This window comes from Columba livia, chromosome 1 (assembly GCF_036013475.1).
Source record: "Columba livia isolate bColLiv1 breed racing homer chromosome 1, bColLiv1.pat.W.v2, whole genome shotgun sequence".
In the NCBI taxonomy this organism is placed as follows: domain Eukaryota; kingdom Metazoa; phylum Chordata; class Aves; order Columbiformes; family Columbidae; genus Columba; species Columba livia.
In genome coordinates, this window is record NC_088602.1 from 100,468,091 (window position 1) to 100,481,584 (window position 13,494).

The following is a 13,494-nucleotide window of genomic DNA, read 5'->3' on the forward strand; positions in this document are numbered from 1 at the left end:
GATCGTTGTCTAAAATGGCTCTTGGAGATAAAAGTTGATCAATTAATTCAAAAGTTGGATCAAAATACCTCTCTGCAACCAATTATAAGAGACATTAGCCTCACATTTAAAGTGTACAAGCAAAGCCACACTGTCTTTCAGTTCCACTAATAATATGGTCGATGACAGACACAAAGCATAAGCCAAAGGCAATACAAGTACCTGTTTTCAGCAGCAGCAAGGACAAAATAGCTGATAGCAGGCATATGGAAGTCATTGCCAGAAGGAATACAATAAAGAAATGGTGAGCAGTGTAGAAGATGGGCAGTAGTTACCAAAGGCCACGTACTGCAATGCTTGATAGAAGAATAGGCTCTTACCTGGTATGGTTCTGCTTCTGACTTTTCATGTCCGATGAACTGGGAGTAGCAGATTGCTTTCCCCTCTTCATCTTTGAAAGGGACCAGGCTGTTGATTTGATGGCAGAGAGACATTAACCTCAGGGAAACTTCTTCAAGGATTTGTGATTTTCAGATCTGTGAAAATATTTGATTGCAACTCATCACTTACAAATAAACAAAAAAGTTCTATGCTTGAGAAATGGTTAGGAGGTAGTCAAAAAAGGAAAGAGTTTTCTATTGTTTTATTGTAGCCAAAAGTCTTGTCAATCCAGTGCAAAGAATATATATACATTGTGCATGAAGAATGTAGGCATCAAAGGAGTGAAAATTGTGAGTTACAGCTTTGGATACCTGTTTACAGGATAAGATGCCTAATTTGACATGCCTGAAAAGCAGCACTCCAGTGTCCCTCACTTTCCTAATTGAAAAAAGCACATCAACTGATTTCCAGTGATTCAAAATTTAAAGGAAAAAAAAAAAACCTCTGATGGGTCTGATTTTTTTTCTACGGTGTTGCTGCAATTCCTATCCACTGCTGTTCCATTTGGATTTAGGTACAGAATGAATGCATCCAGTCATCTTTCATGACTGGGTGAACAGGAGTGGGGCTCCATGATTGCTGCAATCAGGAAAGTGATTGCAATCACCAGGCTATTACAGGAAAGTGAATTAAGTGGAAGAGAGTGCCTGAGTGATTGGATTACTAGTTACAGCTCTGCACAGAACATCTATTAAAATCCTGTGATTAAGAAAAGCTGTTCTTGATTAGTAATATAAGGTTTCTGGCATTTTCTGTTGTACATTTTTGTGGAGGGGAATGGAACGCTGAAAAAACATCATGTCTCATCTCTGTTTTGGAGTCACATCAGCCTGAATGTGTCTGCACATGTGGCAGATTGGCCTTTTGGGAAAGGAGTACTTGAACAAGGCTTCAGATTGGCATTTATATATTCAAATAGACTCCAAATATATTCCAATAATTTATCCTCTAGACTTTTGGTCCCAGAAAAATAACACTGCATAAACAAGGTGCAGCTACTTTTTTTTTTTTTAATGTTTAACAGAAAATTGAACTCCCTTAAATCATAGAGGCTGGAGACTTTGTTGTACCACAAACGTGGCTCTTCTTGCCATAGTTCGAATCTTACCACTGCTGTCAAAATGCAAATCCTGTTTCAAAGATGAATTTTAGTTGGGAGAATTAAAGGCTGTTTCCAAGAAGCAAGACCTGCCATGAATCTTGTCCTTTCCCCTCCCACCTCCAGGCCTTCACTGCAGGAGATGTGATAGGTCACAGTGTATGGATACAGCCACGGACAGGAGGTGCCTATACTAAATACATCAATCTGGAGATACTTTTCAATTTGAATATGAACTGAAAGAGTTCAATCGTATTAGAGCAGAAAGAATTTCTGTCATGCAACATCTTTTGCAAACAAAACTACTGGGATAATTTGTGAGAGGCAGCAATTTCTCATGAGCACAAAACAATTTTGTAAATGGCCCAGTTCTCCCCAGATCCTACCCAAGAATTCACCTAATTTGATGAGAACAACCCCTGCAGAGACAAAATTTAAAGTTGCACATCCCTATTCTTGAAGTTCATACCATCCCCTCTGGGACAGCAAGCTTTATGTTTTAATGAAAACACCAATGACCCTTTACAGCTCTGCACTAAATGACTACAACATGCAACTTTGTTACAAGAGCATGAGCCAGATTGCATCATATAATTAATGAAAATGCAGAGGGTATGAGGTAACCTGGAGTACATTTAAATACTCTTACAATCGCAAGCCACTTTTTAAATTGAGGTGGTGAAATAATGGAGCTTAGGCTGTGCAGTCTCAGCACTGGATCACTTCCAGACACTCACCTTGGTCTCTGCTCGTGCTGTGCATCCACAGAGGGGGAAGAGGGAGTGAGTGCTTCCCACCATTAGATGATGCAGCTCCTCTTGGCCATGTAGCTGCTGCCCATTTCTCCCCGTCTGCAGCTGGAGGATGTTTGCATGGCAGCTTGGTGATGGGAAGAGTGGGAAAGCACTGGCAGGCACTCGAAGGCTGTATTGGGTTTGCATGGCAAGGTTTTGGTAGCAGGGGGGCTACAGGGGTGGCTGTGAGAAGCTGCCAGAAACTTCCCACATGTCTGATAGAGCAAATGCCTCTTGGCTCCAAGATGGATCTGCCACTGACCAAGGCCGAGCCCATCAGCCTCTGGGATAACATAGCTAAGAAGAGGGGAAAACAGCTGCACAACAGCAATTGCAGCAGGAGAGAGAAATGAGAATATGTTAGAGAAGCAACTCTGCAGACACCCAGGTCAGTGAAGAAGGAGAGGGAGGAGGTGCTCTAGGTGCTGGAGCAGAGACTCCCCAGCAGCCCCTGGTGCAGATCATGGTGAGGCACTTTGTCCCTCTGCAACCCATTTTGGTCCATGGTGGAGCAGAGATCCACCTGCAAACCATGGAGGACTCTGCACCGGAGCAGGTGGCTGCCCAATGGAGGCTGTGATCCCATGGAGAGCCCATTCTGGAGCAGGCTGCTGGCAGGACCTGTGGCCCCATGGGGGACTCATGCTGGAGCAGTTCCTAAAGAACTGCAGCCCATGGGAGGGACCCATTGGAGAATTTCACGGAGGACTGTCTCCTGTGGGAGGGACCCCACACTGGAGCAGCAGGGGAAGAGGGTGAGGAGTCCCCCTGAGGAGGAAGGAGCAGCAGAGACAACATGTGATGAACTGACCAGAACCCACATTCCCCATCCCCCTGCACTGCTTAGGGGGAGGAGGTGGAGAAAATTTGGAGTAAATTTAAGCCTGGGAAGGAGGAGGTTGGGGGCAATGTGTTCTTAAGATTTGGTTTTATTCCTCATTACCTTCTCTGATTTGATTGGTAATAAATTTAACTAATTTCCCCAAGTTGGGTCTGTTTTGCCCATGATAGTTATTGGTGAGTGATCTCTCCCTGTCCTTATCTCAACCCATGAGTCCCTTGTTATATTTTCTCTCCCCGTCCAGCTGAGGAGTGATAGAGCAGCTTTGGTGGGTACCTGATGTCCAGCCAGGGTTAACCCACCACAAAGGCAGAAAAGCACCAAGGCTGCCTGGGCTAGAGGGGCCAGAGAGGACATTTGCAGCTGTGGATAGCAGATGCATTTCTCTGGCTTCTTCCAAGCAGTAATGCAGCTGCTGCATGTTCTTTAAAATGCATGGGAAACAAATGGGAAAGCCAGTGTCCGTGCAGGATGTGCTAGTGCATATCTAGTTACCACCATGTTTGCCATTGCCACCCATGCACCCAGAAAGTAACCATGACCTGAATTTCAGTAATTAGGTTGTCCTATACTTCCAGTTCACAAGGACAACTTGGCATCTATGACCTCAAAGAGAAGGCAAGGAGAGTCTGCAGTCCACTTGTACAGAAGTTATAGAGCTGCTTTCCAGATCCCTGAGCAAATCCACAAGTACAGTCACAGTATCACAGTATGTTTGTGATTGGAAGGGACCTCAAGAGATCATCTAGTCCAATCCCTCTGCTGGAGCAGGAATACCTAGGTGAGGTTGCACAGGAACATGTCCAGGCGGGTTTTGAATGTCTCCAGAGAAGGAGACTCCACAACCCCCCTGGGCAGCCTGTTCCAGTGTCTGTCACCCTCACTGAGAAGAAGTTTTTTCTCAAATTTAAGTGGAACCTCTTGTGTTCCAGCTTGATCCCATTACCCCTTGTCCTATCATTGTTTACCACCGAGAAGAGCCTGGCTCCATCCTCGTGGCACTCACCCTTTACATATTTATAAACATTAATAAGGTCCCCCCTTAGTCTCCTCTTCTCCAAACTAAAGAGACCCAGCTCCCTCAGCCTTTCACAGTCCCCAGGCAAAAGTATAAGGAGCAGAAAGGAATGGCAGGAGGGCTCTTTCCCACTTGCAGCTGCCTTCCAGTATACAGGTGTTTGACCTCCCACCCTCGCAAAGGCCGTGACCAGCAGGGGGACAAGCTGGACAGTAGTGGTGTGAGGGCAAAGAAGCCAGCTGCTTGTGCCCAGGTCATACCAAGGGACCAGTGAACCCCGCTGAGGTGGTATCTCCTTAACCTGGGTGCAGGAACCCAACACACCCAGCCAGACTTTCAAACCATTGCAAAGCAAGCAGAGGTAAGCACAGGCCCAGAGCCCAGGAGCTTTATTTGCCTTCCTGGTTTGTCTCAGACTGCAAAGGGCAGCAAGATGCAAAAACCTGGAGAACCAGAGAAAGAAGAGAAGATGGAAACCAGCCCCCAGCTCTGAGAGGTAAATTGAAGTGAATACAACTCAGCTGATGGTATAAATAGAGTGATCAAATGTCTTGTTTTTTTGTTTGTTTTGTTTATAATAATACTAATTAAAACCAAAAACCAAACAAACACAAAACCAAAAAAACAGGACTAGTAATTACAGAAAAGCTGCACTTTGAATATACCTAGATTTTCAGGTGGGCATGACCTTGAACTAGGGAAGAGGTAGGAGAACTAGAGATGGAAGGGAGGACCTGCTGAACATGCAGGGTTAAAGCACATGAAAAATAATTCTCTAGCAAGGGGGAAGGGAGCACTGCATTTCCCTTATTCTTAGAATCACGTGTTAAAAAAAAAAACAAACAGGTTTAATGCCTACAAAATAAAATATAGCTTAAAAACACTTCACATGTAGAAATTAGGACAAACAGAAAAAAGAGAGAGAGAGACATTGTCAGTGGAGTCCCACCTCTAAAGACATGCCAGGCTCTTGCATTATTCATCACATATAATTGATGTCTTTACCTCAATGAGATAATAAGGGACATTCTTGAAAGACATGCTTATATAATAAATTTGCTGCAAGGCATTTCAGGAGAGACAAGGACACAGTGACATCTCAGTATTTTAATTTAAAAGATAGAACTGTAATCTTGACAACAGCTGCAAATGTATTACCAAACATCTTTGTCCACAAAACTGAACGTACAGCGCACAGTACAAAAATATTCTGGGCAGGCAAAATTTTGTTTTGTCTAAATTTGGGCAGAACTTAACATACTGCAGTGCCATTTACTGCTACTACTGTTCATGTCCAGCAGAATAATTAAACAAATGGCAACAGATTTAAAGCAGAACAAAGGCAGAACAAGGGGCACATGACATTTCCTAATTGCTGCAACAAATGACTACATTTGGCATTAGGCAAGCCTCCACAATTAGATGCTACCCTTAAAAATACACAGCAAGCTTTCAGGAATGGTAGCACACAGCCATATAGATGTTATTTCCACAAAGCAGAATTGTTGAAATAACTAATCACATGAGGGGCCAAGATGCAGCAAGGGTGAGTTTCAAAATGACGTAAAAACCACCTACAAAGCAAGTTGAGATTCACTTTCCAGTGTCAATATACACAGTATAAGTAACACTGTCTTGTTAGAACTCATCAAACAGCATTTGCAAACCTGAAATCATCAAGCAGGAAATTCACAGAACACAGTGGTAAAGTTTTGCTAGTATATTTCTCAGCATCTCCTGCTGAGTTATGCTAAAAGGCATCACTGCAAATGAAGGTCTGCATCCTATTTTGGAATTCATCACACATTCTACCACCATTTCTCTAGGGTTCTCAAATGTTAACATTGTGTATAAAAATCAACAAACAATAATCATTTTTTAAGCTATAAAAAAAAAAAAAAAAAGAAGAGTTTACAAAGTTGATGGACGTTATTGTTGCAAAGTGCTGAATAACAATACTGTATGTTAGGGAACAAAAATCTCAGCTTTTACCTCATATGGTTGAAAATAAGTGGGGCCATCACTTAACTGCTGCATGCTGCCTTCTTCCAGATACTGGAGATGAACGTTCAGGCAGAATGTTCTGGTGAGGGCTGCTGAACCAAAGAGAGGGATGAAGAGAGAGCCTTGTAAAGATTTGGGTACAACCCTTAACCATCTTGTGCGACTCTACAAACTAGACAGCTGTGGAAATAGGACTCTCAGCTCTTTTCCGAGGGTGCAGGAGACCCAAGCAGCCTTTCATTTACTCTATAGAGCAAACTGCAGACTTTACAGGCCTGAAGCTGAGCAATGTGCATACCCTTCAAAAAGCCAAAATCATGCCAGTCTAAATGCAACACCTCATCACCTCTCCTTATCAATTAGCACCTGTGGATGCTCAATGGCTGCTCTGCTGTTCAGTTGGTATTTTGCAGAATACGACTTAGAATAATTGCACTTTGTAGGGCATAAGCAGGCAGGAAAAGAGAAATAAAAACCTAATACATAAAAATGCTTCTTTCGTACTGTCTTAGCATAAACTGCACTGGAAGAAGCACAGAAGAATAATCTTCCAATCTAATGCTCCATGAACAAAACATACTCACCATCCCAATGCCTTCCCTCTTAAACCAACTTCTAGACCATCCAGGAAAGAAAAATCAAAATGTGGCATTTAAAAGACATTTGAGGAAGGCAATGGCACTTGGATTACCACAAGAAGGTGGCAACAGTGTCGCCCAGCCTTTCCAGCTTTCCTCCCACCCTCACTCAAACGTAACACAATGGAGGCGGAGGAGAAGGGGAGGCCATTTCAAACCTAGTTTAGCCTGCTTTTGGCATCTAAGCGTGCAAGCAAGAGCATCAACACCTAGAAGCCTAAAGTCCTAGATAGCTGGGAAACTGAGCAGGGAAATGTTTCTGGCATCCAGAAAACGGGTCTGGAAACCAAAGTCTGATGGCAAGGCTTAAAGACCCCTCAACATCAGCTCTTTTTGATGGATACTGGCAGTAACCACACTGTCTAAAGATGTATTTACTGTCCCCACTTGACTTCTACAGAGAAAGTTGCACTTCGAGTCTTCTTTAATGAAGCCAAACCCTCAAAATCTAGTCACAAGAGGGAAAATAAAGTGATGAAAGCCCTGTAGTTACCTTGTTAGAAAAATATGTATCAAATGCATTGTGCAACACATTTTCAGAAACCACTGTAGAGTTGTTCAAGTCTGTGCCCAGTTCAAGTCTATATGGAAAAATACTGTAGAAACGTCAGCTCTGCTATGTCTATCTACTCAGGGCAGGGAGTTTATGAATCAATGTTAAAAATGTGGCTATTTTCTCCTAAAAATTAGCCTTGAATAAACCATTCATGCACCTTCAATGCCATAAACATACATACAAAAGGAAAGCTTTAGTGTAATTCCTGGCTTTCTGTCTTTTCGTTCAGCCTGGTAGCACACAGGACATGATGACGCACAATTATAGGGAATTAATTCACATAACTGGGAAATGAGAAATCACATCTGCAGTTAATCATCTTGTGCTTTTTCCAAACCATAAATCATTTTTTGCCAAGGAAGAGAACAAAGACATCAGAGATGTAATTAAATGTGACATTTCCCACAAATCAAATGCTTCCTACAGATGTGCTCATAACATCACAGACTAGCAAAGCTTCCAAAATTGCTCTAGTGTTGATCTGATGCTCATCATCTCTCTGTGGCTCATTTGAGGCAGAGTGTGATACCTATTACATGCTACCACAATGCAGAATTGTCACAGCTAACCTACAAGGTAATTTCACTGTAGTACTCCAAATCCCATCAAAGGCAAATACCCCTGGTCTTGGCCGAAATTACTTCCCAGGTGAAATGGTTTCTTTCATAGGCTGAACTGCAGTTGACACCTACAATCCGTTCATAGCCCCATCTGTAATTTCAGGTAAAGGTTCACAGTGCAATTTTAGTCCTTTGGATGGAAATGGCAGAACTTAAAGCCTGCAAATGAGCTGGGTGGCACTTTCCAGATGAGTCCACTCATCACAAACTCTACCACAGGACCAAAACAGGCAGAAGTTGAATTATTAAAGCACAAACTACTTCCTTTCGAAGCAAGACTTGATTTAGCTAAAATGTTCATGCTTAGTAGGTTAGAAAATACCATGCAAAACTGAGACAAACTCTTGTACTCCATGTAAAAGGTTTTGTTCAGTTCAAAATAATTTTAAGGTTTTCAAGTTGCCAAGAGAAAAAGGTTTCCATTTTGGAGGATTTTTTGTGTTACTATTATTTTTCCCATTTTCACCATCAAAATGAAACAAAACCAATTCTTTCAACTGCCTGTGTTCCTCTACAACTCTACCTGGAATTTTACTCTGAAGAACCACTTTTTTCAGATTCAACAAGCTTTACCTTTTCAATCAACTTTCAGCAAGCGAAAAATCAAGCTTGTGTCTCCATATCAATATATTATTATTCCCCAAATAAAAGCAGGTTTGCAGTACAAACAACAAAGACAACTCAGACCGACTGTGTTAAAGAGAGAGGTAGTTTAGGTGCCAGAAGTTTCATTTTGGGACATGCTGATACCAAAAAAAAAAAAAAAATTAAAAATCTAATCTTAAAAGAAGACTTATGATAAGAAAAAGGTCATATAATGTATGTGCTTGATATTTGTGCCCTAATTTATCATCTCACAGCATCTGTGGCATACAATTAAAAGCCAGCTAAAACTAGACTAGACTTGCTTCACTGCCCCATTTGAGCAGGACTTCAGAAGAAAAAGAACAGATACAGAAGGAAAATGAAGTCCACATTCTTGAGCAACTACTGACTTTTGGTTCCTAAACAGAGATTTTTCTAAGGCAACTTTGTTTTCAAAGACGACTTGGTAATTTCGGAAAATTGGGGGTGTCAAACTGGGCAAGCAATACCTCCAATTACTTTTAAAATTCCTATCAGAATTTTAATAGAAAATAATTGTAATGAAACAATTTGTTTTGTTATAACTAAGATACTGTTTTTAACAAAAATAAATATTTTTTAAAAGCTAATAACATTAGGATTTTAAAAGACTGATTGATTGTAAATTTCCCCACAGTTTCAAGCCACTCAAACCAAAACCAGTATAAAATATCTAAAAAAAAACCAAAAAAATAAAAGAGAGAGAAATGGAAAGGACATTATGTTTTAAGGTAGGGGTGTCAAACTCATTTTCACCAGGAGCCACATCAGCCTCACAGTTGCCTTCAAAGGGCAGAATATAGTTTTAGCACTGTATAAATGTAACTATTCCTACAAAATGAGGTTTGGCACCCCTATTTTAAGGTTTTGGATTCAGGTCTAAACACATGTATGGAATTGTACCATAGCAGAGCTACAAATGTCAACATTTCAGCTGCAGCTACCAGTTCATATTCTGTTGTTCAATTTAGATGTCTTGCAGTTTCTGGATTGTGAAGAACAACATTTGTAACTCTCAAACAAATTAGATTCTACAGTCTATATTCTTCACAGAAATCTTTGAATACTTTGAATACATTATTTGAAAGTCTGTTGTTTTTTTTTTCCAGTAATTTATGTAGAGGTTATGTGTCCATATATTCCAATTTCTTTCCTTAGTACTAATACTACATTCCTCCCAAAATTAAAACATTTGGGGAAAAAAATAAAAGAGGTAAGGATAGCTCTAGACAAATTTACCTGTTCTAATAGGAAGCTATGTTCTAATTCTGGAAAATTCAGAAGGAATGTTATTCACTCAGTTTACTGATCTTTACCTTGTACCCTGAGCAATCACATGCCATGCTATTATATTATTATCTAATCTTGCAAGCAGACATGTGCTGTCTTTGAAAAGAGATTATAATCTCATCTCATTATGGTAGGAGTAGCCCTCAACAACTATTTGAAACAACATAAATGTCCTGAGTTGGAAGGGACCCACAAGGATCATCGAGTCCAACTCCTGTCCCTGCACAGGACAACCCCACAGTTCACACCATGTGTCTGAGGGCTTGTCCAGTCTCTTCTTGAACACTGTCAGGCTTGGGGCCGTGACACCTCCCTGGGGAGCCTGTTCCAGTGCTCCACCACCCTCTGGGGGAAGATCCTTTTCCTAATGTCCAACCTAAACCTCCCCTGGCACATCTTCCTGCCACTCCCTCGGGTTCTGTCATACTTTTCACATATAACCTCCATAAGTCCTCAAAGGATGTGAGATCTAAGTAGGTGTAAAAACACTTTAGGAAACCACATAGCAAACTTATTCTTGTACAATTGTCATGGTTAAAAAGATTAAACTGGCCAAACCCCACCCTTATCATTAAATGCACTGATAGTTCATAGAGAGAACAGGAGAGTACAGGAGAAAAAAGTCCTACTCTAGTTAACAATTGACATGTGTGGGCATGCCCGAATGGGATCCCAGCCCATTCGGAAAAAACTTCCACAGTTGTGCAAACCATTCTGGCACCTGATTTGATCAGGTCACTTTACCACACAATCTGTTGAATCGAGGTCTTGGTTAACTATGTCCAAACCCAGTATGTGTCTCATCTCAGCAACTCATCAGATGGGGACAGGCATGTGAACATATTCCCTCTGTTCAATGACATCAGAAGATGTTGGCTAGAGCTGTCAATCGAATGAAAAACACAGTAATACCAAGTAGTTGTGGAAACTGTTTGGGAATTTGTTATGATTTATTTTCATCAGGGGTTCTTTGATTACGTTGACCAAGTCTGCCTTTTATACAGTGCGTTAGAACAACCTAGAGCATGCCAGAACACCAGTGTTGTGTACCAGCTCATCTGCTGCCTATTTCCAGTGTGCAACACAACACACTGGTCTTCCTCAGTGGGCTGGTTGGTCCCAAGCCTGCTCTCCTGCACACTACACAGCCCAACAAGCAAACGTGATAAAGAAATTATGTTTGTTATTCATCATAACATTATGGCTTTTTATCTTTCACATACCAAAGCACAGACTCACTGTGAATCTGCTTGTACTGTATCACTGCTGCGTTCTACACCATCTTTGACCCAGAAGGAGACACGTAAACAGGGCATTACTCACTAAATGACTAACTACAGAATGTGCTCGCTCCATGCCTGCCACAGGCAGAGGTGCTCACCAGCAGAGCACCGGTCACCAGAAGGGACAGGGAATGCCAGTCTGATCTCTGTGCAAGGTCAAGTTCTCACTGGCTTCAGGAGGAACATAATCCATACAAGAAGCCTGGGTTAAAAACTTGCGCGTGAAAGTGCAGAATGCATTAAAATCTCAGTCAGAGCCTTAACATCCAAGGCAAGGAGTACAACCCAACAACACTTTCAAATGGGCAAAGTGGCAAGAGCCTGAAGAGCCTCAAGTCAGGAGCACCTCTGGTACCCCTCAAGAGTTAAAAGTCTTTCAGAGTCTGCGTTTTCCCATGCTGGATCTCAGCATTAATATCCCCTCCACAGGAGCTCCAGGACTGTCAATCATCTTCTGCCAGAGGTGCTGCTCTTCCCCTTGCGAGTCCATCCAGTCAACCTCCTTGCCATTACTTACACCTGTCAATTACAAAAACATGAGGCATTTTGGCATATTAGTAAGCAGTTACTTCATATCCTTGCTCATTCGGTCCCACAACGTAAAAGAAAGATGACAAGCAATTTACACTGCCACCTTGCCACCTGTACAGGGAGTTATGCTGACACCAGGTAGCTCCTGGAGAGCACCAGTTTGCCATTACACTCCTTTGTGGCATGTGGGCAGAGGCACACAAACCTCCACAGTCTGCACCACAAGGAACTTTCTCCTAAGAGAGGAGGAATGGACCCACACTGCTTCCAGATCACACCATAATCAGCAGAAAGGCTGTTGCTGGACAAAAGCAGTCTCCTCCTCCTCACTGGGATGTTAAGAAACACTTCCAAGGTATTCCCCATTCTTCTAGCCTGTGCAGAAGTACAACTGGGCACGAAAGTTTTGGGTCTTACTCGAGAGTAAGTAAAGAACTACATCTACATCTACAGATTACCTGTTGCCTTCTCTCCCTTTTCAGTTTCCCCAAGTTTCCATATACTTTCCATACATTCAGTAGCATTTCTGTCCCTCATACACATGAATCATGTAGGATGGGGAAGAAGAGCAGAATAAGAAATGCAATCACCAGTCAGGTGGGATCTTACCATTTCCAGTGCTCAAACGGACCCCTCCCAAAAAAATGTTACTGGAGAGTGACTCCTTGTCCCACACAGTTAGTTCTAGGCAGACGTTACGTATATCCCTTGAATTCAGGCCACTGAATGCAAAGGTATGATTCCACTGGGGGTTCACGCTCTTTTTTATTATGGGAGTTTTGTGTTTTGTAGCTTTGCTGTCATCTGGAAGAAGGTATCTGGGAGAGAGAAAAAAAAGGAAAATTCAATATTTAGACAGGATGTCACAATAGTCATAAAGAATTACAAACATGTAGAGACTCAAATGAGATCAGGACTCTACTCCCCACTGTTATTAAATTGAGCGTATACCTGAACTGCACATTTAGCATTTGTGCTCTTACAGCTATAGTGTCAGTTATCACCAGCAAAAACAAATTAGGTCTCCTTGCCCCATTCCTTGGCTCTTAACCACAAGCCTTTTACTTCAGTGAGACAAAATATAGACAGGATCATAAAACTGTGGGCCAGAAGAGGCCTCTGGAGTCACCCAGTCCAGTCTCTGTCTCACAGCAGGGCAGAAAGTCCTCCAGGAAGAAGAAGAAATGCTGGGTAAGGAAGGAATTTCAGCAGTTTAGCACCAGTACTTTGAATTCCCTAACACCCTACTGAGTGCAGAAACACTTTTAGTGGTGAATTTCTTTAGTGAAACTAAGAGAACTTAATATGTTAGCTGAAAATCAGAGGCCTGTACAAATTTTCATAGTCTGTACCTTCAGCTCCTTCAGCAAAGCTAATGAAATGACTGTGTGGTTGCATATAAATACTAAAGGGTAACATGTACTATAGTAATGAATCACTAGAGCTGGATCAGGATTCTTCTGCAAGTTTTTACTTGACAACTAACAAAAGCTTGTTTACTGCAGGGGGCTAATAAGGGCTGTTATGTCAACTTATCATCCCAAGCTAGTCTGAATGAAGCTAACAGTGCAAATCAGAATGCTGCAGCACCTCAACTTGTTTGTGGCAACTTCGTTATGCATTTGGCCATGACACATAACAGAGAAATAGTCCAAGGAAAACAAGACTCTTGTTCACTGTACTGAATAATCCATGTCAGCAACAGCAAACACCACTAACTAAAGAGAGTCCAGAGACTTATTTGCCACACATTGCTACTGCTAATGTGAAAAGGCT

The 13,494-nt window shown here is 41.8% G+C and overlaps 1 protein-coding gene across 4 annotated transcripts in view; it reads right to left on the reverse strand.

The window, feature by feature from the left end:
* Window positions 1-10,823: 10,823 nt before the first annotated feature.
* The window catches only part of SYTL5 (synaptotagmin like 5), an 87,295-nt gene continuing 84,624 nt past the window's right edge, over window positions 10,824-13,494 (reverse strand). For all 4 annotated transcript variants that reach the window (XM_021286553.2, XM_021286555.2, XM_021286554.2 and 1 more), the window contains 2 exons: window positions 12,328-12,536; window positions 10,824-11,706 (listed from right to left, as the gene is read on the reverse strand). In XM_021286553.2, the coding sequence (XP_021142228.2) occupies window positions 11,564-11,706; window positions 12,328-12,536 (352 nt within the window). In that variant the 3' untranslated portion in view covers window positions 10,824-11,563. The remainder of the gene's footprint in view (window positions 11,707-12,327; window positions 12,537-13,494) is intronic.